Source organism: Danio aesculapii, chromosome 9 (genome assembly GCF_903798145.1).
Source record: "Danio aesculapii chromosome 9, fDanAes4.1, whole genome shotgun sequence".
Taxonomy (NCBI): Eukaryota; Metazoa; Chordata; class Actinopteri; order Cypriniformes; family Danionidae; genus Danio; species Danio aesculapii.
In genome coordinates, this window is record NC_079443.1 from 17,338,686 (window position 1) to 17,366,615 (window position 27,930).

A 27,930-nucleotide genomic window follows, 5' to 3' on the forward strand; every position below is an offset into this window, starting at 1 on the left:
TGAAATATGGTACTTAAAAAATCAAACATGACACATTTTAGTGTACATTTTCATTGATTTTAATGCTTAAAAAACCCTCTAAACCATATATGTAGGCTTATTATCACACAACCTTAAAAGGGCACCAGACTGAAGAGGTAAGTCCAAACGCACATGTGTGTGTGACAACACAGATGGGCTTTATCTTCTGTGGTGGCGCTGTGATGTATTTATAGCTTGTCTTGATAGAAAAAGCCTGCCCAAACCCTACCACTCCAATTAGAGCCTCCATAGGTGGAGTAATTTAATCAGGAGGACCTACAACCCCAGCCGAAAGTCTGCACGATCAGTCTGGACAGACTCTTCACACGACCAGCAGCTCTGCTCCTGAGGTAAGAACCTTATACTGGAAGATACAGTCTGATACTGCAGCAAAACTACTAACATTCTTTACTAAACCTGTCAAGGTGACTCAAATATGTGTTACTATATGTCACGTCAATGTCTCTGTCACCACTTTTACCTCTCATTCTTATACTCAGAAATAAAGGTACGCGAGCTGTCACTGTCACTTTTCAAAAGGTACTAATTTGTACCTAAAAGGTCTATATTAATACCTCAAGGATACATATTAGTTCCTAAAAAGTACAAAAGTGTTCCTCTTAATTTTTTAGGTGCTATTATATACTTTTGAGGTACCAATATGGACCCTTAAAGTACAAATGTGTACCTTTTCAAAAGGTACCACCCCAGTGACAACTCGCGTACCTTTATGTCTGAGAGTATAGGATTTATCTTTTCTCAGTGAATATGTCACTCTTCCAGACCAAAAGATGCTATTTTTTATGTAAATAATGACTTACTGGTAGAAATGAAACATTTCTATATTAGTTTGTGCATTTCAAATTCTTTGGTTATGTATTTTCTTTGAATTGAAAAAGGAGTTTTCTTGCCTTAAAATTATAATTTTACATTTGAAATTTTGAAATGAAGAGTTCAGATGCAAAAACCTCTAAGTGGCATCTGAAATAGTCTTCTAAAAAAATTTTCTCAGACTCATGTGTGCAGGTTCAGTAATTTCACTTTTATGACAATTAATATGTTATTTTCATGGTTGTATGAAAAATAACTGAACATAAACATGAGACAGAAATGATAATTTTAGAAGACATTTTCAGACGGTACTTGGAGGCTTTTGCATCTGAACTCTTCAAACATATTGCTTGGTCATATTTTATCTTAAATGAATTAAAATATGCCCTCATGTGGAAATACCAAAGACTACACATACACTAGCATTCAAAAGATCTGTTTTTGACAGAAATCTCACCTAGAGTACATTTACACTCTCAGAAATAAAGATAAAAATTCTGTCACTGGGGCGGTACCTTTTAAAAGAACATTTTTGTTCCTAACAGGTCCTTAACTGATACCCAAAAACCCAAATGTGTACCTCATAGTACCTTAATGGTCACTTGTACCTGCATGGTACAAAAGTGTACCTTTTGAAAAGATACTGTCCCAGTGACCGATTTTGTGCCTTTATTTCTGAGTGTGTATTTGTCCAAAAATACAGCAAAAACAGTAGTGTTTTAAAATATTGCTACAACTCACTCATTTTTATCTTAATCACTTCTATGACAAGGTTGCTGCAGTGAAATGAATCTGCAATTGTAATAATAATAATAATAATAACAATAATTAATAAAAAATTTAAATCATAATTTAGCTGAATATTTGGCATAATTACTCTAGTCCTCAGTGTCACTGTCACGGATTGGCCAGGCTCTTCCACCAACATCACGCACCGAGCACCTTCACCTGAGTATTAACCACGCACAGCTGCACCCAATCACTCCCATTCACTATATAAGCACACACCTCACTTCACTCAGTGTCCGGTCTCGTTCCTACGAAGCGGACTCTGAGTGAACCACTTCCTAGGTTTCACTCCCCTACGATCTCAGCAATTATACTTAACTTTATTCTGTTTCCTTCTAGTCTGTCCAGTGTTCCCGGTGTCCTGTCAGCGTTGTGTGTCTCGTCAGTCTGTCTTCCCCGCAAGTCCTCTGGTGTGTGCATTCGGTCATCCTTCAGTGTTTGTCATCCCACCTGACAAAGAGGATCATCAGTTCCACTAAACTCCGTTCATCGCTCCATCAATATTCATTAATACTCTACTGTTGGAATAAACATTGTTTATACTCACTCCCCTTGTTTGTCCGTCTGCTTCCGTAACAGAAGACCGGACCTGAAACTACCAACAGCATGAGCACTCACGATCCCCTTCAGGAGTTGGTGGATTCATTGAAGAGAGTGCTACTACCATCTGCTCCACTTCCCGAAGCACCACCAGCACCGAGCACTTCTTCACCGTCCATCCACTCATCCAGTCCCATGGCTCGACCAGCGCCCTACTCTGGCGGGGCGGAGGAGTGCAATGGATTTCTCCTGCAATGTTCTCTGGTATTCACTATGCAACCCGAGTTATACCCTACAGATCGGTCCAAAATCGCTTTCATCATCTCCCTCCTCTCTGGGTCGGCTCTTCGGTGGGCTGAAACCATCTGGCAACAGTCTGGGCCGGTAACAAATTCCATTCAGTCATTCACAAAGTACTTCAAGGAGGTTTTTGGTCGCGCGGATGCTGAAGTAGCAGCTGGAGAACAGCTATACCATCTCAAACAGGGAGCCATGTCCACTCAGGATTATGCTCTCAGGTTCCGAACTCTGGCTGCTGCTAGCGGCTGGAATGAGCGATCTCTCCTCACAACCTACCGGTTCGGACTAGAGCCCAGCCTCCGGTTACAGCTGGCCGCCCTCGACGATACGATGGGATTGGAGAAGTTCATCCAACACTCTCTGCGCTGTTCCGATCGTCTGAGGGTCTACCAGCATGATCCTCCACCAATATCCCAAGCACTCCTCCGTTCGCCAGAGCCAGCCGTCCCTCCAGAACCAGAACCCATGATCATCGAATCTGGTAGACTCACGATCACCGAGCGACAGAGGAGGCTGACCCGGGGTCTGTGCATGTACTGTGGCGCCAAAGGACATGTCAGGCTGGACTGTCCCATTCGTCCAGCACGCTCTGTGGTGAGTTTGTTCAGTTCTCCTATTGAAAAGATGCATCCTCTCACCACTAATGTCCAGTTAACTACCCCTTCTGTCTCAGTTTCAGTCACAGCCCTCATCGACTCCGGGTCAGCAGGAAATTTCATCTCGCACGCCCTCTGTCGCAGACTCCAGCTTAACACAGAAGCCTCGACGCACGTCTATCAGATTCAGCCCATAACCAAAGATATCCATTGTCAGGCACGTATCCATCGAAAATGTGAACCCGTCAATCTCCAAGTAGGACTGCTCCACAAAGAGGAGATTCAATTTCTGGTTCTGGAGGGTGCATCGATGGATATCATCTTAGGGCGCCCGTGGCTGGTGAAGCACGATCCCATCCTCTCTTGGGGCACAGGAGAAATTAAGAGATGGGGAGAAGAATGCCGATCCAGCTGTTTTCCTGATCTACCCTTACAAATTCGAAGACCCCTTACCGTCTACGTCACGTCTGTCGAAAGTCCAGTCGAGAAAATATCCATTCAGATCCCGAAGATCTACTCCTCATACGAGGATGTGTTTTGCCCCAAGAGAGCTTCCCAGCTACCTCCACATCGGCCATGGGACTGCGCCATAGACCTGCTTCCAGATGCTCCTATGCCCAGAGGTAGGATCTACCCGTTGTCCCTTCCGGAGACCAAGGCAATGGAGGAGTACATCCATGAGGCTCTGAGTCAGGGGTATATCCGTCCATCCACGTCACCTGCTGCCTCAAGTTTCTTCTTCGTGGCTAAGAAGGATGGAGGGCTGCGGCCATGTATCGATTACAGAACCCTAAATCAAGGGACAGTCAAGTTCCGGTATCCCCTTCCTCTCGTCCCTGCGGCCCTGGAACAACTCAGATCCGCCAAAATTTTCACCAAGTTGGACCTCCGCAGCGCCTATAACCTGGTGAGAATACGTGAGGGGGACGAGTGGAAGACTGGGTTTGTGACCCCTACTGGACACTACGAGTACCTGGTCATGCCCTATGGTCTGGTTAACGCCCCCTCCGTATTCCAAAACTTCATCCACGAAGTCCTCCGGGAGTTCCTCCATCTCTTCGTCATTGTATACATAGATGATATCCTGATTTACTCCCGGAGTGAGGCCGAACATCGCCACCACGTTGCGGAGGTCCTGAAAACCCTCAGGAAACACCGCCTGTACCTCAAGGCTGAAAAATGCTCCTTCCATTCACCATCTGTTCAGTTCTTGGGGTACATCATCGATCAAAGAGGGGTTCGTATGGACGAGGGGAAGGTCACTTCCGTCATCTCCTGGCCCGAACCAAAAACCATAAAGGAACTCCAACGTTTCCTAGGATTTGCTAATTTCTACCGACGTTTCATCCAGAATTACAGTCTCATCACCGCTCCGCTCACCAACCTGTTGAAAAATAAACCCAAAGCACTACCCTGGCCTCCCGAAGCCGCCGCAGCCTTCCAAAACCTAAAAGAATCCTTCACTCAAGCCCCACTGCTGACTCATCCTGATCCTGACTTGCCGTTTGTGGTCGAAGTGGATGCATCGACCACCGGAGTGGGAGCCATCCTGTCCCAGTACCACGGTACTCCTTCATTACTCCATCCATGTGCCTATTTCTCCCGGAAGCTCAGCCCGGCGGAAAGGAACTATGACATTGGGAATCGAGAACTTCTGGCCATCAAGCTCGCCCTGGAGGAGTGGCGACACTGGTTGGAGGGGGCCAAACATTCGTTCCAGGTGATCACAGATCATAAAAATCTCCAATACCTAAAAGATGCTAAAAGACTCTGTCCTCGTCAGGCCCGTTGGTCATTGTTCTTCTCCAGATTTCAGTTCTCTATCTCATATCGACCAGGTTCAAAGAATATCCGAGCAGACGCACTTTCCAGAATTCACGACCAGCATGAAATTATTGAGACACCGGCCAAGATCCTTCCCGATCAGATCACTATCTGTCCCATCCAATGGTCCGCTCCTACAGTAATCGCCACTCCAGAATCCAGAACTCCGCCGGGCTGTCCCCCCAATCGACGCTTCATCCCTGAAAACCAACGGGTAGATCTCATTCATTCCAGCCATACATCTCTGGGCACAGGACATCCTGGGGCCAACAACACCCTCTCGCTGCTATCCCAACGCTTTTGGTGGCCGAACATGGCGAGGGATGTGAGAAGATACGTCCAGGGCTGCAGAGAATGCGCTATGGCAAAGAGTCCTCGCCATCTACCTGCTGGTAAACTCCATCCCTTGCCCATCCCAAACCGCCCCTGGTCACACCTAGGAGTTGACTTCATGACAGACCTCCCATTGTCTGAAGGTAACACCTGCATTCTAGTCATCATAGATCGATTCTCTAAATTCTGTCGTTTGATTCCTTTGAAAGGTATACCCACAGCCCTAGAGACCGCCGAAAACCTGTTCAACCACGTCTTTCGAAATTTTGGGTTACCAGAAGATATAGTCTCGGATCGAGGACCCCAATTTATCTCCAGACTATGGAGAGCATTCTTCAGACTCCTAGGTGTGACCGTAAGCCTCTCGTCTGGCTATCACCCCCAAACCAACGGCCAGACAGAGAGGAAAATTCAGGAAGTGGGGCGGTTCCTCCGGACCTTCTGTCACGGTCACCAAAACTCCTGGAGCCAGTTTCTGGGCTGGGCGGAATACGCCCAGAATTCCCTGCGGCAACCTACCACCGGACTCACGCCATTCCAGTGCATCCTAGGGTTCCAACCTCCACTCTTCCCGTGGGATGGCGCACCATCTGATGTCCCCGCAGTGGATTACTGGTTCCGGGAGAGCGAGAGAGTCTGGGACGATGCTCATCATCATCTCCAGAGGGCAGTACGCAGAACAAAGGAGGTATCGGATAAGAGGAGGATTCCAGGCCCCATCTATACTCCAGGACAAAAGGTCTGGCTCTCCACCAGAGATATCCGGTTGCGACTGCCCTCCCGAAAATTAAGTCCCAGATTTGTTGGTCCCTTCACCATTCTGGAACAGGTCAACCCCGTCACATACAAATTACAGTTACCACCACAGTACAGAATCCACCCCACATTCCACGTGTCCCTTCTAAAACCCTTTCACGATCCTCTGATTCCCTCCACAGAGCCTGGCCATGAAGAGGAACCTCCTCCCCCCCTGATGTTAGAAGAAGGGGCCATCTACCAAGTCAAGGACATCCTACGGTCCCGGCGTCGTGGTGGTCAGCTTGAATACCTCGTCGACTGGGAAGGATACGGTCCAGAAGAGAGGTCATGGGTCTCCAGATCCGATATACTAGATCCCGCACTTATGGAAGAGTTCCACTCCAATCACCCAGAATTTCCAGCACCTCGAGGACGAGGTAGACCACCACGACGTCGGAGGTTCAGGCCCTCAGGAGCGGGCCCTGGGGAGGGGGGTAATGTCACGGATTGGCCAGGCTCTTCCACCAACATCACGCACCGAGCACCTTCACCTGAGTATTAACCACGCACAGCTGCACCCAATCACTCCCATTCACTATATAAGCACACACCTCACTTCACTCAGTGTCCGGTCTCGTTCCTACGAAGCGGACTCTGAGTGAACCACTTCCTAGGTTTCACTCCCCTACGATCTCAGCAATTATACTTAACTTTATTCTGTTTCCTTCTAGTCTGTCCAGTGTTCCCGGTGTCCTGTCAGCGTTGTGTGTCTCGTCAGTCTGTCTTCCCCGCAAGTCCTCTGGTGTGTGCATTCGGTCATCCTTCAGTGTTTGTCATCCCACCTGACAAAGAGGATCATCAGTTCCACTAAACTCCGTTCATCGCTCCATCAATATTCATTAATACTCTACTGTTGGAATAAACATTGTTTATACTCACTCCCCTTGTTTGTCCGTCTGCTTCCGTAACAGTCACAGAATGCTTCATAAATCATTACATTTTAATTATTTGCTGCTCAAAAAAAATGAGTATTATAAAAATTCAAGCAGTTGTGGTGTTTAATTTGTTTCGTAAACTCTTAACAACTTTTTAAAGATGATTTGATGTCTTTATTGTTACTTTACATCATATAATATGCATCTTTCCTGAACATAACTATTAATTTGGTACTTTAAAAATCTTGCCCTAAATGTTTGAACAGTAAAGAATAGAATTGGTATAAGAGCAACTTGGTATTTTGTTAACCATTTGCCATAGTCATTGTACTGTATATGTTCCCCCCGTGTTTGTGTGGGTTCAAGTTCACGGGTGCTCTGGTTTCTCCCACAGTCCAAAGACATGTGGTATAGGTGAATTGGATAAAACTAAATTGTCCATAGTGTATGTGTGTAAATGAGTGTGTATGGATGTTTACCAGTGATGGGTTGCAGCAGTATGGGCATGCGCTGCGTTAAACATTTGCTGAAATAGTTGGCGGTTCATTCCGCTGTGATGACCCCTGATAAATAAGGGACTAAACCCAAAGGAAAATTAATGAATGAATGAATTGTACTGTAGATGACCCCCTAACTAACATATATGTTAGCAATAATTCCCTTTTAACGCTTTAATGCATACCTTAGATCGGCAGAAACCCAGAACATTATTCACTGCCCTCCCTTTGATTCACATTTTTTTAATGATGACATTTTTAGCATTCCTCAATATAAAATAGATATAAAAGACTGTTTTATTTATTTTTACTATATGAGGTCACAATGAATGGGGTATGAAATGGATGAATGGGGTATGAAACTTATTCAACATTCACTTCAAAATGTATTAGATTTTTTTGTTTGTTTGTTTGTTTGTTGGACTCAAAATATTTTAAAAATGTTGGTTTTCTGGCACTCATTGACTTCTTTTTTCCTATTAAAGAAAGTCATTAGGTGCCAGCAAGCAGCATTCTTCAACAGTTATTTTGTGTTTAACAGAAGAAAACTCATAAAGGTTTAAAGTCACATGGTGGAGAGTAAATGATTTTTGACTGAGCTGTCCCTTTAAATATCTAATGACTTAGTAAGGTCAATTCACATTTCTTCCTCAGGCATATATCTGATACAAAAATTTCACTCATAACTACCACAGGAGATTATCAACAGTTTCTTTGTCTCTTTGACAACATTGATTTGAAGGAATTTTAAAATAATAGTTTTGAGACAATACAGAGTATCACATGCAGCATAGTATGATTATGGGCCAGATGCTAATTGTTGCATAGATCCACAGTGAAATTTGTGTTCTTTTTTTAGTAGTCAAGAAATTTTCACAGTATTCTTATTTTGTTCTTCAGTAAAACCATTTTTAAAATTATTTAAAACCAATTGTAAGGTCAATATTATTAACCGCCATTAAGAAATATTATTTTTTACAACTGGCTACAGTACAAACCAATGTTGTTTAATCACTTGCCCAATTAACCTAACATAAACCTAATTAACCCATTAGGTCTTTATTAGAGAATTTAAATACCAGTATTTTTGCAAAATAACTAGTAAAATATTATGTACAGTCATCATGGCATAAACAAAATAAATCAGTTATTAGAAACTAGTTATTAAAACTATTATGTTTAAAAATATGTTGGAAAAATCTTCTCTCCAATAAACACTTGCAAAATATTTGACTGGGCTAATAATCTTGTCTTCAAATAGTCTGGCTTATTAAAGAACCAAAAAAATTAAGAATGATTGGCAAAACATTCAAACATTTAAGGTTTAAAGCATTTATAGAGATGATAAACTCTGGCACGGTGACCAGAGTGCTGATGGGTGGTCAGACTATTGTCTCACCCTCTCCATGGATATGTATTTTGCCGGAGCAGGAATGGGGGCGCGAACACAAGACACTTAATCTCAGGAGGGTTAGTCCTCCATCCACCTGTCCCCCAACTCTTTTTAGTGTCGTCTAAAAGCATTCCATCTATCTTTCAGACGTCCGCTGTACTTTAAATTAGCATAGTGGGATCTGTTTATGTGATAGCACTTGCAAATATCTCCAAGCACAGCTGAGGATTATAAAAAGAGAGATTAGAGGAATACCGAATGATTCCCATGAGAACAGATCTTGTTAAAAGAGATCGAATTAGATCAAGTGTGCTGGAGATCAGAAGTTTTATTTTATTAAAACATTTTTTTTTTTACTTTTTTTTTATATTATTATTTGGCATTCAGTTTTTATTTTAATTTCAAAAATGAACTTATAACATTTTACAATAATCAGAAGAATAAGTTTAACAATTATAGAATTGTATAATTTACTGAAGAATTCTTCAGTTAGATAACACTTAATTCCATTAATTATAAATTATATAGGTGGCACGGTGGCTCAGTGGTTAGCACTGTCGCCTCACAGCAAGAAGGTCACTGGTTCGAGTTCTGGCTGGGCCAGTTGGCATTTCTGTGTAGAGTTTGCATGTTCTCCCCGTGTTCACATGGGTTTCCTCAGGATTTCAAACACATGCACTGTAGGTGAATTGAATAAGCTCAATTGTCCGTAGTGCATAAGTGTGTGTAAATGTGAGTGTATATTGATGTTTACCAGTACTGCTGGAAGGCATCCGCTGCGTAAAACATATGCTGAAATTGTTGGCAGTTCATTCTGCTTTTTCAACCTCTGAAATAGAGACTAAGCCGTAGGAAAATGAATGAATGAATGAATATTAATTATATATAATCTTTCATTATTTTCTAAAGAACAGCCAGCCACCCACATATTTAACTTATCCGTCCATTCATCCATTCATCAATCCAGTCATTCACACAAACATCCATTCACTCATCCATCCATCCATTCACCCAAACCCGTCCATAATAATAATATTAATTCCCTACATTTATATAGCACTTTTCTAGACCCTCGTAGCGCTTCACATATTGGGGGGGATCTCCTCATCCACCACCAGTGTGCAGCATCTACCTGGATGACGTGACGGCAGCCATATTGCCCCAGACTGCACACCACACACCATCCATACGTCTGTCCATCCATCTATCCATTCATTCACCCAAACCCATTCATTCACCCATCTATCCACCCAACAATTCATTCATCCAAACCCATCCATCCACCATCCATTCATTAATTTACCCAAACCCATCCATTCGCCCAAACCCATGCATCCAAACATTCACCCAAACCCATCCATTCACTGACCTAAACGCATCCATTCACCCATCTATCCATCTATCATTCACCCAAACCCATTAATTCACCCAAACCCATCCATCCATCCATCATTCCATCCATTTATTCACCCAAACCCATCTATCCATCTATCCATTCATTCACCCAAACCCATCCATCCATCCATCCATCATTCTATCCATTCATTCATCCAAACCCATTAATTCACCCAAACCCATCCATCCATCCATCATTCCATCCATTCATTCACCCAAACCCATCTATCCATCCATCATTCCATCCATTCATTCACCCAAACCCATCTATCCATCCATCCATCATTTCATCCATTCATTCACCCAAACCCATCCATCCATCATTCTATCCATTCATTTACCCAAACCCATTCATTCACCCAAACCCATCCATCCATCCATCCATCCATCCATCCATCCATCCATTCACCCAAACCCATCAATCCATCCATCCAACCAACCATCCATCCATCCAATCATCCATCCATCCATCCATCCATCCATCCATCCATCCATCCATCTATCCATCCATAAATCCATTCACCCAAACCCATCAATTCGCCCATCTATACATTCGTTCACCCAAACCCCTCCATCCATAATCCATTCATTTATTTACCCAAACCCATCCAGCCACCCAACCCCCCATCCATTTATTCAACCAAATCTATCTATCTATCCATCCATCCATCCATCCATCCATCCATCCATCCATCCATCCATCCATCCATCCATCCATTCATCCATCCGTCTAACTTATATTTTAGGCAACAACTAACTAACTAACTAACTAACTAACTAACTAACTAACTAACTAACTAACTAACTAACTAACTAACTTGGATGTGCTATATATATCTAACCATCACACCTTTTTTACCATAATTAACATAAGATACACATCTGTTTGTGTGTAAAACTCTTATTAGAGTATGAGTAGACTGTAAATTAGGGTTAGTATAATAGGTTGACTTGACCTGGCAAAGTAGAATCACTGTTGAGGACCACCAAAACAAACAGCTGTTAGCAGATGTTAATCAGAGCTATAGCTGACAGGTAATTGTTCAACTTCAACTGAACATCCAAAGGAGAACATCACAATCAAGTCTTGACAACTCACTGACAGGCATCTGATTACAGCCCAAAACAGCTTACCGTATTTCCACAAGCAGATGTCTGAATAACCTGCTGTGTAAAAAAAGGCAAAAAAGGGAACCTAATGGAAAGAATTGAGATGGTTTGCCAACTGGACGGAGAAAGGGAGAAAGCCTGAAGAAGTGAGACAGCGAAAAGGGCAAGACAAACAGGAAGCAGAGGAGGGGGGGAGTGAAGGACTGACTGTGCAAGTCAAAGAATTTTCTTCGAAGGATTTTTGAGCAAAGAGCTGCTTCTGCTGCTTTCCATCTGCTGCCTTTTATGGTAAAAGTGTCGAGGGAGATTTGGTGTAGTAGTGAAGCCCGAGCCGGACGAGGGCTCAGTCAGACGGGCTCACAACAGGACAGCAGTTGGGAGACGGTGTGTGTGTCTGCGGGACACTGGGGACCCCTGAGGCGGCACTCAGCATCACTGCTCTCATGGGATAAATACACACAGCTCAGGGGGCTGCGTGAGTACTGAATGATTTAGTGGAGTTACACTTTGTTTTCATGGTTGACTTTAAGTATAACTGCATGTCAACTAGCAGTCATTGAAGTATTCTGTCTGATTGATATCTGAAAACCATTTATTTGGTAACACTTTAGTTTAAGTGGCAAGTCACTCTATTTAGTACTGGCTTATTAACTGACTATTATTAAGATATTAACGGTTTATTAGCACTTATAAAGTGATCCTGTGCTACATCCCTAACCTTACCCTAATACCTAAACTCAACTACAACCTTACTAACTATTAATAAACAGCTAATTAGTAGTTTATAAGCAAAAGATATTAGTTAATAATTTGTTAATAGCATGAATTGTACCTTAAAATAAAGTGTGAACATTTATTTAGATGATTCCTTTTCGACATTAGATTGACTTTAAACAACAACATGTCGACTAGATGTTATTTAAGTATTAAAAAACTGTCAATATCTACTAAGACTTTATTTTGATGCTTCACATTAGTTAACTTTAATTAACTATATGTCAGCCTGCAGTCATTAAACTAATAATAGATTGTGTGATTAATATCTGGTAACTATTTTTAATGGTTCTCTTTATTCAGCGGGCAAAAATCGATATCAAAAACACTTAAAAATATCAAAAATGCTAATCGATCTGATGTCAAAACCTTGACGTCTATTTGACATCCACACATTGATGCCCTTTTGACCATCAAAATAACAACACAAACAAATAATATTAATCTGAACGCTTCAATTCCAAATTCACACTGGATTTTGTATGCCTGCAATGCATGTAAACTATCTTGATGTCAAAATGATGTCAAGTTGACATCTAAAATTGACGTCAAATAACATGTCAAAAACCTCTTTTTGATCAATAAGCATTTTTACATGTTTTTGATGTTGTTTTAACACCCCCAAGTCCCCACTGGGTAGGCATTTATGTGACTATAAGTCAACTAGCAGTCACTGAAGAATTAGTAGGCTGTCTGATTAATATCTAATAACTCTTTGGTTTGAAAGCTTGCAGGTCATTCTGAAAACGTACCTCTATATACATTTCAGGAGACCGCGAAATACGTCATGAGGGTAATTTTTTTTGCAGTTTTAGTTTTATTTTATGAATCCGCCAGAGGTCGATGTGTACACATTTTGAGATCTCAAATATCTCTCCCGAGTGTAAACCCACCAGAGGCCGCTGTTGACTGACTGTTCGACTGACCCACCCACTTCACTAACCCCAACCATGAATTTTCAAAAGCAATCCAGAAAAGTAAAAGCCATTCTCACATTCTCACTCTGGCATTTACTGGTTTATTTTATTTTTTTGGATTCTGTTTTTGTCTTACCTGCTTTCTGGAACCGTTCTTCGAACAACAAATTGGTTACAGCGGGAAAACTGTCCATACGGAGGTAAGCAGTCAGCTGGTAAGCGCAAAAAAAGAATGCCGTTTAAAAAATAAAATGCAGCCATACTTATCTCTGGCAACATAATTTGCGGTTTCCAGAAACTTATATAAGGCTACATTATCAGAATGAGCCCATGTTGGCTTTAGACATTTGGTTGACTTTAAGGGTCAGTTTCACTTAAAATTTTTCTCAACCTTATGTCATTCAAATCCTCTTTGACCCTGAAAATGTGGTTTTTAACTAATTACATGTCAACTAGTAATACATTAAGTAGTACTCTCCAAATAATATATAACACTTAAAAAACACTTATGATTTATGATGCTTTATCAAACAATAGATAATTAATAGCTTTACAAAGCATGCAAACCTTTTCTAAACAGTAAAACCCAACAGTCAACTTCGAAATGAATGTAGTTAACTCAGAATTTACTGAAAGCTAATTGTACTTATTTGAAAAGAGTTTTGAACTCAGTGTTGAAGGTAAGGAGTTAATTAAATACCACATTACCTCAACTTAAATGGAGTAAGTTCACAGTACTCATATACAGTGGATTAGTTTTTTTAACTCAAATGGTTTGTTGCAATCGGTTTCCTCAAACGATTTGAGTTGCCATAACTTATTGGGTTTTACAGTGCATTAACCCTAATCTAACAGTAAAACTCAACAAATACACTAATGAGAGCTATTTAACAACAAAATCTCTAAAGGTGAGCTTCAAAATAATGGTTTCACAAGCTGAAACAACTAAAGAGGAAAGATGCTAATATTATATTGGATGATTTACGTTCTGATCAGTTTTAGATGTTATTACAGTACAATTGTGTTGCCTTTTACAAGAAAGATTGATGATACTCCATAAAAGTCAATACGTTGTGATGTTTATAGGTAGTTGCATCAATTCCAGAGTTGGCAGATTTTCATGCGCAAACTAACACAGACTGGTAGACGGTCTAATGTCTGACAGCTGGAGGTGAGATAAGAGGCTGGTTCTGGTGGTATGATGTAGTGCACTGAGGAATTCCTGTGTGTTCTGTGTGACTGATGATGCTGCAAACTTCCAGAGAATTTGACTGATGATTGAGGTTCTGGATGGCTGCATCTGTGTTAGAAGCTGAATTGAAAATAGTTTGGTATTGTGTTTTTATTTACTGTAATATTATTAATGTTGTTTAATAATAATATAAAAAATTATTTATTTAAAAACTATCAAATAATATTAAAGGCAATTTATTATAAGATTTTTTCATTAACATATCCAAAGAACACTAGAACACTGTAGCTGACTTGTGTACTTATATTATTCCAAATGGTTTGAAGAATGTTCAAATTCAGAAAGATTATTTAGTTAATTTAGTTATTTTAGTTATTTAGTTATTAATTTAGTTATTTGGTTAATTTAGTTAAAAAGTAATTTAGTTAACTTATTAAGTTAGAAATTACAGATTTAAGTAATTTGAACATAATAAAATTGAGTTGTTTCAGCTCATTTTAAACAAGTACTTTGAACAAACAGTAAATGTCATTTGTTTGAGTGAACTAATAACATCATACACCCTCAATTTCTGGTTTGGTTTCATAGAGAACAGGGAAACACCACAGACACTTTAATTTGTTGTGTGTTTTATTGGACTACAGAGAGCAGCATTAAACAAAACTCTAAAATTCACTTTTAAAAAATTCTTGTTGCCTTAAATTTTTTTAGTTAAATCAAATACAAATTTCTGGTCATCTCAAGATAACATCAATCAAACTGACTGAAAATATTAAGTTTAACTTTGTATAACATTAAAAAAATTGGTTGAAACTTGATAAACTTATTAAAATAAGTTATAGCAACATACAAATATTTGTTGTCTTGACTTTTTGTCATTATTTATTTTACAGGTCAATTGTGGCATAACAAAAGCTCTGCTGCTTTCGTGCCGCATCACATTCGTCTCTCATCAGCAATTGCTTGTACTAGCAAATTCTTGTTTCACACTGATGCTTTCAGCCTTACTTTGCTTCAAACTACTATAATAATAAGCTTTGAATACTTTAGCTCAACCATGAACGTGATTTCTGCAGGAGTCCCGTATTGCATTGAAGACAAAAACCATGATGCCACACTCAGTCACACTCTCACCAAAATATGTCTTTGTTTGTTGTGTCCTTTAGCAGCAAAAATGTCATACTGTGTCTTTAAATAAATACTAACTTAATTAAAATAAACTAGAAAGAAATTTCAGCTATTAGTCAATACAACATTTAATAATAACTTAAAATCAATACAGGCATATTAAAATGATGAAACACAACAAAGTTATAAAAAAGGAAACAAAATAATACAAATATTTTATAATTAATATATTATCAAAAAACTAGAATATTAAATATTAAAGCAGCACTGCTTTAAGCTGAATTTGAGATGTAAATCTTGATTATCTTGTTCTCCAGCAGGATTTGAGAAAGACCTTATTTTGCTTCAGTGGAAGCAAGAACATCTGGAAATGATTACACATATTTATTAGCGACCTAAAAACAGCACAGAATCTGAAATATGTTTTAGTCAGAATTGTTATCTGTTATAAAAGTTCAAAAAAATTCTAACCTGATTGTTATCTCATACTTTTGGACACTACTGTATATTTAAAAAAAGTAATCTGAATATCCAAATAGTTGGTTTAAGCCAACATTCCAACTCAATTTTCTTATATGCGTTTGTCCTTTGTCCACCACAGGCAGAAGTAAAGATGACGGAGCGCTATGACTGCCACTACTGTAAGGAGTCTCTGTTTGGAAAGAAGTATGTCCTGCGTGAGGAAAACCCATACTGTGTGAAGTGCTATGAGAGCTTGTACTCCAATACCTGCGAGGAATGCAAGAAACCCATCGGCTGCAACAGCAGGGTAACAACACCTAAAACATGTTCAAGTATAAGCCTGCCATGAATCTGCATAAAACCAGCCAACCAGATTTAAAATTGCAAAATTAACAAATAAATAAATTCCAATTTAGTTACTATCTACCTTACTGTGCAACACAAGTTTTTGTGAAAGTGCAAAAATGTACACAAATATATGTTTGACCAGTCTGATCTCACAAGAAAAAGTATTTCACGTATTTATCAGTTTAGTGGCTAATTTGTACAAATTCGTATGAGTTCAGTTGTATGTGTGTAAAATATACGATTTTAAAAAGGAGGCGTGGCACTCAACACCACCCCTAAACCCAACCGTCATTTGGTGATGAGCAAATCGTACTAAATTGTATGAATTAGATCATACAAATTCATTGGAATTAGCCAAAAAGTTATGAATTGTCGTGAGATTGTGTTGGTTTCACTGGAGTTTTTAGGTAAAATGAATGCTAAAGACTAACTTTTGTTCCTTTTTACATTAAAGATATTTACATATAATACATGACTTATTATTGACAAACAAAGTTTTCATTTTCTATTCACCACATTGACATCAGGGAACTTTGAATTTGCACACATTTGTTAAACAGTTTTTTACCCATAGTGCACAAGGGAAGTATGTGATTTCTAAAGGAGTCATCTGTTTTGAACAAATCATTTGAATGGACGATTCAGTGAATAACTCATTAGGACAAGCGCTACTTCTCAATTTGCATACTTATACTACGCCCTAAAAGTATGTACTTTTTTGTGAAGGGTGAAGGAAAAGTACATACTTTTGAGTGTGTAACAGAAGAAAATAGGTGCGTCCCAAATTGCATACTTATGCACTATTCTACGCCATTTTGTAGTATAAATAGTGTAAGTAGAATCAGAATCAGAATCAGAAAGAGATTTATTGCCAGGTATGTTCACACATACAAGGAATTTGTTTTCGTGACAGAGCTTCTACAGTGCAACAGGATGACAGGACAAAAAGTAGTGAATGCAAATATACAAATTGACAAGTGTATGTACAGGTATATTACTACACACAACGTTATATGTGCAGCTGTTATGTGCAAATTCGGCATGTAAAGTGTGTTGTTAAATAAGTGTATATGTGTATTAAAGTGTATAGCAAGTAGTGATGTTGGTTCCACAATAATTATCATCAAGTGTTCATGAGATGGATTGCCTGAGGGAAGAAACTGTTTCTGTGTCGGGCTGTTCTGGTGCGCAGTGCTCTGTAACGTCCACCAGAAGGTAAAAGTTCAAAGAGTGCGTTCACACTAAAAACTCTAAAAATAATAAGTGCACTTTTTTAAAATGAAGTGTGGAATAATGGACACTTCACACACTCAACAGTTGCGTAGCGGAAGGTGCGGAGCTATTGGCCGCATATGTTGGATTACTTTATTTATTTCGGATTGTGAAAGCAAAATTGTCCTACGAGAGTGATTATAGCACCTCCCGATTGTGAATGTGGTTATACTCATGGCGGGTATCATTTGGTACTTTGGTCATTTATTTCACTAATTTCGCAACCGTCAAACGTCATCAGGGAAATGGTTTGAATTACCGCGTAGTAAAAAAAAAATTAGAGTTCCATTTGGGACGACACTACATTTATATACTATGCCGTTGAGTGTGTAAGTGCATAAGTACACAGTGTATAGTGTGCCATTTGGAACACAGCTTATGTATGCTTTGGGACATACTACTTCCCCGTTAACAGATTGTTATGTTGTTACGTCCCCTTTCAATCATCCACACATCATCCACAAATCCTTCATATTTAATTACCCACCTTATTGGAGATCCAGCTGTGTCTTAATCTGCCATTCACAAGTCTTTCATACAAAGAAATCTCCTCAGGTGTTTGGATAATAATGCATTCAGAAGTTAATGTCCAAACATATCTTGATATAAGTTCACATTGTTGTTGCAGATGAAATATAACATGGAAAACGTTATTGAAATATTTTGTAGTTGGCTAGATATTAATTAATAGTCATTCAAACAACTTTACCAATGCCTCCCTCTACTTGACGTTTGTAGTTCTAATCAAATTCACGTCCAATGCGCAATGTATTGTGGGCAAAATAAGTGATTAAAGTATGGATGCTTCTCATTCATTCATTTATTTTCTTTTCGGTTTAATCCCTTTATTAATTTGGGGTCGCCACAGCGGAATAAACCGCCAATTTATCCAGCATATGTTTTACGCAGCGAATGCCCTCCCAGCTGCAACCCATCACTGGGAAACATCCATACACACTCATTCACACACATACACTACGGAAATTTTTTGCGTACCCAATTCACCTGTACCGCATGTCTTTGGACTTGTGGGGGAAACCGGAGCACCCGGAGGAAACCCACGCAAACACCGGAAGAACATGCAAACTCCACACAGAAATGCCAACTGACCCAGCCGAGGCTCGAACCAGCGACCTTCTTGTTGTGAGGCGAACATGCAAAAAAACGTCATGGATGCTTCTACACTTCGAATTTTTACCGGAAATAGTAAATCACCCAGGAACCTTTGACACTCTTTTTAACATACTACGATTTGGGACATACTAATTTTATTTTCGAATACTTTTTAGGATGAATAGTATGAGAATTGGGATACAGCAAAGGACTTGTCACTGACTATTGATGGCAATAGTGTCAGTTTTATTTGTCTGTTGTCCTAAACCAGCCAAGGAACAAACACAAAAACACACTTAGCAAAATTTAATTTCGGTAACACTTTATTTTAAGTCACAATTAACTACTGGCTTATTATTAAGATATTAACCATTTATTAGTAGCTATAAAGTAAGAACTTATTCTACATTCCCAATCCTTCCCAAAGCCTAAACCCAACTATACTGTAAAATATATCGGCTAATTAACTTTTTTTTTTTTTGTATTTTGTGATTCAAAAGTGTTTTTCTTTTATTTACAGTTGTGAATTGCATTATGGTAGCTTGATCTGTGCTCTGTCGACTTTTGATGTTGAAAATTTCACAGTTTAACAAAGTGACTTTTATTTACATTTTAGTAGTTTGCAATAATTAAATCTATAATCCAGAAAATAATATATAGAGAAATAAGTCTGTAAAATAACAGAAAATCACAAGGTTTTCGTACTGTAATATACAACACCAACCCAGACAAGATATCATTAATTAAGATATTAAAATGTTAATAAAAGTCACTTTTTTGAACTTTACAAGCTTAAAGTTGTTGGAAGAAAGATTAAGGTGCCATACTTTTAGTGTACTACCTGACTAAATATTAATAAGCAGCTAATTAATATTTTATTGAGCTTATAGTCTGATTTAATGGTTTGTTAATAATGTAAATTGTGACCTAAAATCAATCATTAGCATAAAAACTTATCGAAACCTAAAAAACGTAAAAGATAATATTATTTCCCACTATTACACACTCCTCTTGGAAACTCTATAATTCAAACAGAACAGTCCTCAAAGTGCATCTTTTGCTGTTTTAGGATTTGTCCTACAAGGACCGTCACTGGCACGAGGATTGTTTCCACTGCTTCCAGTGCAAACGCTCACTGGTGGACAAGCCTTTCTCCACCAAAGACGAGCAGCTGCTGTGTACCGAGTGCTACTCTAACGAATACTCCTCCAAATGCCACGAATGCAAGAAGACCATCATGCCAGGTAAGACACTCTTCACAGTGGGAGAAAAGCTTAACCTCATATCAGTAGAAGTTTTTCTTCTTCTTCTTCTTCTTTTAAATGCTCGGCACTTCCATAAAAACATAATAATTCATTCAGTGGCACATTCTTTCCATTAAAGTGAAAGAAAACGACTTCCTTTCACACAGGGTTGATCTGTGCCCAGATCCAGTGAGGAAGGAATAACTATCATTGTACAGATAAATTACAGGCCCAGCATGACGTCAAAACAATAAAACGATCTGCTAAATGGTGATAAATATTATCCATAAATCTTAGAAGGCAGCTTCTTGTGACCATGTAAACGTGTTACGTTTTTATTAACCCTTTACATTTTATGATCAGATGCATCTTTTATCATATCAATCAATCAATTTGTTTTCGTTGAGTTATGTGTAGATGAAAGGTATTTGGTTGTTTATTTAATATAATTCAGTACTGTGGAATGTTCCAGTTCTCCCATAGTGACATTTTAATATTTTAAACACTTGGCTGTAATAATATACAAGCCAGACTCTTTAAAACAATGAAACTGCTGTGTCTGTTTACACTGCAGCACTGCTGATATTTACTGAGCTCTCATCTGGATATGCTGGAAGAGAATGTATGTTTTGTTTGATGCCTTAACAGCTCAAATGTGCAGTTGCAGTATGGATGTAGAATAATGAATAATTATAGATAAAAAATCATTATCCTTCTGCATTTGATAACTAAATCTAATATATATATATATATATATATATATATATATATATATATATATATATATATATATATATATATATATATATATATATATGTATATATAATAAAAGGGTGGCACAGTGGGTAGTGGGTAGTGCTGTTGCTTTACAGCAAGAAGGTTCAAGCCTCAGCTGGGTCAGAAATGCCCTGTTTGGAGTTTGCATGTTCTCCCCGTGTTCATGTGGGTTTCCTCCAGGTTATCCAGTTTCCCCCACAAGTCCAAAGACACGCACTATAGGTGAATTGGATAAGCTAAATTGTCTGTAGTGTATGTGTGTGAATGGGAGTGTATGGTTGTTTCCCAGAGATGAGTTGCAGCTGGAAGGGCATAGTTATTTTGTACTGTGTATATATATACCTGTATAAACAAAATAACTACAGTACCCTGACTTTTCCTAAATGTGTGTATATTTCATTAAATCATTGGAATTTTATTCGAATTACAAAATACAAAAGAGTATAGTAAAAACAAAAGAGTATTTCTACTTTGAATGTCCGTAATGGTAAAATTGAACACATGCCTTTCAGCATCCGTTACTTTTTCCTGTGCTTTTGAATATGAATTGCTTAGTTGCAAAAAAACAACAACATAACTTTCTGATAGCAAAATTACAAAACACATATTTCAAACTTCCAAAATCAACATTTTCACTGATATGAAAAAAAAAAAATCCTTAGAGGGTCATTAGAATCATTCTAACTTTCCCTCCCTCGTGCCTCCCCTGTAGTAACTCATACACAATTATAGGCTACTGTAAATTATAAAAAGGTTGTATTTTTATGGTAATGTTGACTTTATAAAATATGATGACAGACATGCAAAGCTGAATTTTAAAATTGCAATAAAGCTTTGAATGTACTGTAAATGTAACTTTTTTATTTAATATGGTACAGTGTCATATGAATGGTCAAAATGACCATATCTAGTGGTTATAAAATTCTGGTTCCAGTGTTGAAACAACATTTTGATAAATAAAAAAAAACAACAACATTGATAACAGTATTTTATGAGTACAACTCATCATGTTTTATGAAGGATTACAAGCCATCATGCTGAAAATGTAAAATTTTCATTGTCACCTTTTTGTTAAATACAATGAAGATGAATTAAAAGTTGAATCAAAATTAAGTGAAATCGTTAAAAATATTTTTAAAATCCTAAAACCTCAAACGTTTGAATGCTATAGCACAAGACAGCAAGGTATTAATAAGCATAATTAAGAGTGCATGCTGATTATCTAAAACTTGTTCTTTTAGATATTTTGGAAGAAGACTTAAATCTTTATTTTTAATTATAGTTTAATGAAATGTTGAGTCTTATGAATCTCAGTACAGTTTTTTAACATGCTTCACTTCATAAGCAGAACACATTATGGATAAGATGGCTCTCTTCCACTCCCTCAGGCTCCAGGAAGATGGAGCATAAAGGAAACAGCTGGCATGAGACCTGCTTTACCTGCCAGCGCTGCCAGCAGCCAATTGGCACCAAGAGCTTCATCCCCAAAGACAACCATAACTACTGCGTGCCCTGCTACGAAAAGCAGTTTGCCATGCAGTGTGTTCACTGCAAGAAGGTAGAGTCCACAGTTAACTGAAATCAGCTTTACATGGGCTACATGAGGTATATTACACTCTCTAAGGCCACACACACACACACACTACAGGCTGAATAACAAAACTTTTTAGCTTTTGTCTGTATAGTCTAATGCAGCGGTGCCCAAACTTTTTCCTATAAAGGGCCAAAACCCAAACTTGATTGAGGGCTGTGGGCCGAAGGTAAATATATCAAACTGTATTACATTAAAGATGCCATGGGTAATTAATAATATTTTTAATAACTAAAAAAACATTGCTTTATATTAACTAATGCAGTATATCTTTTTACATTTTTATAATTAACAGTAAAAACTAAAACAATCCCAACAGAATGGAGTTCAGTGCCCAATACACCAGTCAAACTGCATCTGTTTTTGCCTTGATTTGCTCGCCGATGTCTTCAGCATTGTCCTTTGTCCGAAGAGTGACGGTAATTACTGTTTTTAAATTAAAATCAGATTAATTTAAACATTTAATTTCAGTTTTCTTTTTTATAGCTCATTGTTATGGTCCCTACTTAAATATGACTTGTAAACCCAAGACAACGTTACATCAATGAACCACAGCCAAAGTGCTCCAACTAAATTATTGATTAACATAACCAGCAAAACAATCTAAAAAAAACAAGAGATGGGGAGCCAAAGAACATAAAAACTAACAACCAAACAAGCCTAAAGCAGGTTGGGACTCCCCACTCCAAACAAATATTAAAAGGAAAGTATAAAGGAGAACACAACAATAAAGCCGTCAAAAATTGTGGTGGCATGGAGAAATGATCGAGAGCTAAAAGTCCACTTCCGTCTGTTTAAAAAGCCTTTAAAGCACCAAACAAAATAATATAAAACTGAAAAGGAAAAAAGACAAAGAAGACAGAAGTGAACGCCACACGTAACACTCAGCAATAAAACAAACAAACAAAAAAGGTTAAATTATATATTAAATGATAATATCTGTTAAAGGCATTCGTCCAAACCCTCCCAATCACTCTATTCTAAGATTGGATAGTGGGACAAATCAAAGGTTACCATGGGCCAACTTTGGCCTGCAGGCCCTAGTTTGGGCATCGCTGCTCTAATGTTTCAAGGATTTGTTTTCGACATTTTATTAATTTGTGTCTGTAGATTTCAATTACAATACATACCTTGGTATCACTTTACTTGAAGTTGGTGTTCATAAGACTGTCATCACATCTTTAAAATGATGACATAACGCATCATGAATATGAATGAGATTTTATGCATGCTAAACTGTCATTAAGTGTCAATGAGTCAGTTGTCATGTTAATAATAATAATAATAATAATAATAATAATAATAATAATAATAATAATAATAAACTTTATTTTATATATCGCCTTACAGACGTAAAATGTACAGCAGTAAAATACACAAGGTTAATTGAAAAAAGTAATAATAAAAATAATTAAAAACACGTAAAATATTAATAATAGTAATAGATCTAAAAATCATTAAAAGTCAAATAAAACCAGATAAAAGCTACCCTAAAAGGTAAGTTTTAAGATGACATTTTAAATTCAGAGATGAAATTGCTTGAAAAGTCTTTGTTTTGACAATTAGACACAAGCAAATACATCATAACTAGTCTGCGTCCTGACAACTTGGCATTACTAAGATAATATAACTTGTCATAAATCTCTCATAAACATGATTGCCATGACGCCATTATAACTGTCGTGAATATTTTTCTGTTCACTTTTTCAGACTTTATTTATCATTCAAATTTCAGTGTAAAAAAACAGCGTCATTAATATTTAATGACATTTAAAGACATTTTAATGACAAATTAGATCTACCACTGTAGTTTAGGAAAAATATTAATGACGCTGTTATAAAATGCATGACAGTTGTACTGGCCTCATGACAGTCATGTTTATGAGACATTTATGACAAGTCATGTTGTCTTGATAAGGTCAAGTTGTTATGACAAAGACAGGTTATAAAGTATTTATGTCAGATTGTCATAACAGAGACGGCATCACGGTGGCGCAGTAGGTAGCACAATCGCCTCACAGCAAGAAGGTCGCTGGTTCGAGCCCCGGCTGGGTCAGTTGGTATTTCTGTGTAAAGTTTGCATGTTCTCCCCGTGTTCATGTGGGTTTCCTCTGGGTGCTCCGGCTTCCCCCACAGTCCAAAGACATGCGCCATAGGTGAATTAAAGAGGCTAAATTGGCCGTAGGGTATGTGTGTGAATCTAAGCATGTATGGGTGTTTCCCAGTGTTGATTTGCAGCTGGAAGGGCATCCGTTGCGTAAAAAATATGCTGGATAAGTTGGCAGTTGGCGACCCTTGATTAATAAAGGGACTAAGTCTAAAAGAAAATGAATGAATGAATTTAAAGTGACATAACTTAGCTAATGACTCATAATGACATGCCATGTCATGATTATAAAAGTTTCATAACAATCTTATGAACACCTTTTCAATGAAAGTGCTCATATTTTATTTAGGCAGTTTACTTCTCTTGCATTGAGCCATACATTTCAAATTCAGCAGTATTACATACATCAAACTGCGGAGTTTATTAATTACTGCATTCTGGAGGTTTTTTACAAAGAAATAAATTCCTATATAATTTAGCCTATGGAGTCAAAAAAAAAAAAACTGTTCTGCTAGAGATATATGTGGATATTTAATTAAGTAATATCTTGTTAGCATATTTAAACACAATTTTAACATACAAAAAATATATATAATCAATCAATGAGAGAAGTATGATGATAAATATCCTATTTTATTACTCTTTTCATCTACAGTGTCTTGCTTTACCAACAAAATTAGACTGATTACATTGACTCAAGAATAAATGGCTGCTTATAATATATTACTTACTTTTTTTTCTACATTTGTGTTTGACGTATGTTATATACACAGTTTGAAAAATTATTTGAAAATTGTAACCCAGAAAGAGTATGTTATTGTGATTATATGTCTTCGTATTGTCCTGTTGTCTGTAGCCCATCACCACTGGCGGTGTGACGTACCATGACCAGCCGTGGCATAAGGACTGTTTTCTGTGCACCGGCTGTAAGCAGCAGTTGTCTGGCCAGCGATTCACCTCTCGAGATGACTTTGCCTACTGCCTCAATTGCTTCTGCAACTTGTATGCCAAGAAATGTGCCTCCTGCACCACCCCCATCAGTGGTATGTACAGCACAAGATGCATAATATTTTACCTATTAATGTAACTACAGAGTAATCTAAATTAATTAATAGACTTACTCTATTTTTTAGGGTTAGAATGCAAATTAGGCTTAGGTTTAGTTGAATATAAAAAAAAAAAAAAAAAAAAATATATATATATATATATATATATATATATATATATATATATATATATATATATATATATATATATATATATATATAATAATAGTTATTATTATTATTAATATAGTAATATAATAATTATTATTATTAGTAGTAGTACAGTAAGTACGTGGAACATAGGACTTAAAATGAAGTGTCTGTGTGAAACCAAAATTGACAATGTTTATTTTGCTAGCACACATTGTTATACTTTAAGTGTACAATTAATCCGTGCTAGTTAATCCACTAAAACAAAAGTTTGTTTTGGTAATCTTCAATCAAAATCAGAACATTTGCTTCTGTGTTTGGGGTGACGATCCTTCTCTTCTGCAACAATATTGTTAGCCGCGCCCCTCTTACCATTAGTTTGCTATGAGGGAATAATGTGAAAAAAGAAAGCCCCGCCCCCTACTCAATATTCTGTTTCAGTTGGAAGCACATCAACAAACAGAAATAAAATCTCAGCAATGTATGTTAACACTTCTATGAAGTCACGGTGGTGCAGTGGGTAGCACGATCGCCTCACAGCAAGAAGGTCACTGGTTCAACCCTCGGCTGGGTCAGTTGGCATTTCTGTGTGGAGTTTGCATGTTCTCCCCGTGTTCGCGTGGGTTTCCTACGGACAGTCCAAAGACATGTGGTATAGGTATTTGGGTAAGCTAAATTGTCCAATGTGTGTGAATAAGTGTGTATGGATGTTTCCCAGTGATGGTTTGCAGCTGGAAGGGCATCTTCTGCATAAAACATATGCTGGATAAAATGGCGGTTCATGCTGTGGCGACCCCAGATTAATAAAGCCAATAGGCCGAAAAGAAAATGAATGAATGAATAATAGTGTTATTAATACTTATAACTGTACTTAAAGCCATCAATGATGCATTTCTAAAGATTAATAACCGTATTATGACCCACATTTATATTATTTATAAGAAATAGGGCTTTAATCAACAATATAAAACCAGAACAAAATCTGTAGCTTTAACAACATTAACATTAAAGACTGCATCTTTATAAATACATTCATGACTGACTAATTAATATTTATAAATCTGTGTATAATGTGATATGAACATGTACGTATATTGAAAAATTAAATGCAACAATAATAAGTAATAATAAAAAATATAATTTTAGCTATACAGTACCTGTCATTATAAGGTTTGTTGTGTCTTATATATAAACACATTTAAATAATTGTTATAATTGGTTATAAATAATTCATTATAAGCTTAAGCTTCATAGAAAGTGTTACTGAACTTAATGAAATAGACGATAGTAAATAAGCCTTCATATTTCCTAAAATTATAGGTATCATTCGGCCAGTATTAGAAATATGGACTCTGTTGACAATATTAAATTTGTTGTTACTTTTCACTCATCCTCTATATAACATATTTGCTTGCATGTAGGACTCGGAGGAAGCAAGTATATCTCCTTTGAGGAGCGCCAATGGCACAACGACTGTTTCAACTGCAAGAAGTGCTCGGTGTCTCTGGTGGGCAGAGGTTTTCTCACTGACAGAGATGATATCCTGTGCCCTGAGTGTGGCAAAGACATCTAAAAGCAGGCATTGAAAAATTCAAGTGTGCACGTCACTTAATATGTTAAACCAAAGCAATGGCAAAGCATGAAACAGTGTGAGCAATAAATGCATTTAAGGTACCCCATGGAAAGAAATTGTCATGGAAAAGATTATAATGTTGTATGTATAGCGAGCTATGAGCTTTTAAAGAAGGAACACTCCACTTTTTTTTGGTGGAAATTAGCTAATTTTATGACTCTACTAGAGTTAACAGTTGAGATTTACCATTTTTATATCCTTTCAGCCTCTCTCTAGGACTTTTAGCTTAGCATAAATCATTGAACTGGATTAAACCATTAGCATCTCACTTAAAAAAAGGAAATGTTTGGAAATAAATAGATAAATGTTTGTGTGAGATGCTAGGACTACTTGTCTGATCCAATTCATAAGCTAAACAGCTACGCTAAAAGCAAAGCTAAGTTTTATCATTCGAAAATGGTCATTTTCAATTCGAGGGGAGTTAAAAAATAAGCCTTTTTAAACAAAAGTGGAATGTTCCTTTAACTCAAAGGAAAGAATTGATAATAAAGATTATATTGTGAATGAAAATAATAAGCATTATTATGTCTTTCAAATGTCTGACTGGCTGTCTTTTTGTTGCATAATCCATGTCTTAACTTACAAAGAGTATTTTGGACTTTCTGTGCTTCTAACAGCTATATATTAACTCCAAATACTGAAATAAAAACTTAATAAAGCTTATTAAAACAAACTGATTTCATGTTGTTATTAATTGAATAAAGCAGGCAGACCATTGCACTAGAAAGCACTCATTGTACTCTATAGAATAAGACAATAGCGCCACCTAGTGTTAAACAATGTCCATGCAAAACAACATGCACCCTATTATTCAGGTAATAACAATACAGTTATCAGTTGTTGGAGTTAACTGCTACAAGTAACCTGAGTGAT

General features: G+C 37.6%; 1 protein-coding gene across 2 annotated transcripts; it reads left to right on the top strand.

Annotated features, from left to right (window-relative positions):
* Window positions 1–262: 262 nt before the first annotated feature.
* fhl2a (four and a half LIM domains 2a) lies at window positions 263–27,734 on the top strand. Of its 2 annotated transcripts, none has more exons than XM_056465051.1 (6): window positions 263–371; window positions 15,915–16,082; window positions 19,578–19,752; window positions 21,919–22,088; window positions 25,085–25,271; window positions 26,846–27,734. In XM_056465051.1, the coding sequence occupies exons 2-6, from the start codon at window positions 15,927–15,929 to the stop codon at window positions 26,995–26,997; spliced, it is 840 nt and encodes a 279-aa protein (XP_056321026.1). In that variant the 5' UTR covers window positions 263–371; window positions 15,915–15,926; the 3' UTR covers window positions 26,998–27,734. The 2 variants fall into 2 exon arrangements, with proteins under 2 accessions (XP_056321026.1, XP_056321025.1); XM_056465050.1 differs by lacking the exon at window positions 263–371 and adding an exon at window positions 11,316–11,777.
* Window positions 27,735–27,930: the final 196 nt, after the last annotated feature.

Coding starts and splice junctions, on each gene's coding strand:
- fhl2a (XM_056465051.1), top strand. CDS start 15,927: ATGACGGAGCGCTATGACTGCCACTACTGTAAGGAGTCTCTGTTTGGA. Junction 22,089..25,084: donor AGTGTGTTCACTGCAAGAAG/GTAGAGTCCACA, acceptor TGTTGTCTGTAG/CCCATCACCACTGGCGGTGT. Junction 25,272..26,845: donor CTGCACCACCCCCATCAGTG/GTATGTACAGCA, acceptor GCTTGCATGTAG/GACTCGGAGGAAGCAAGTAT.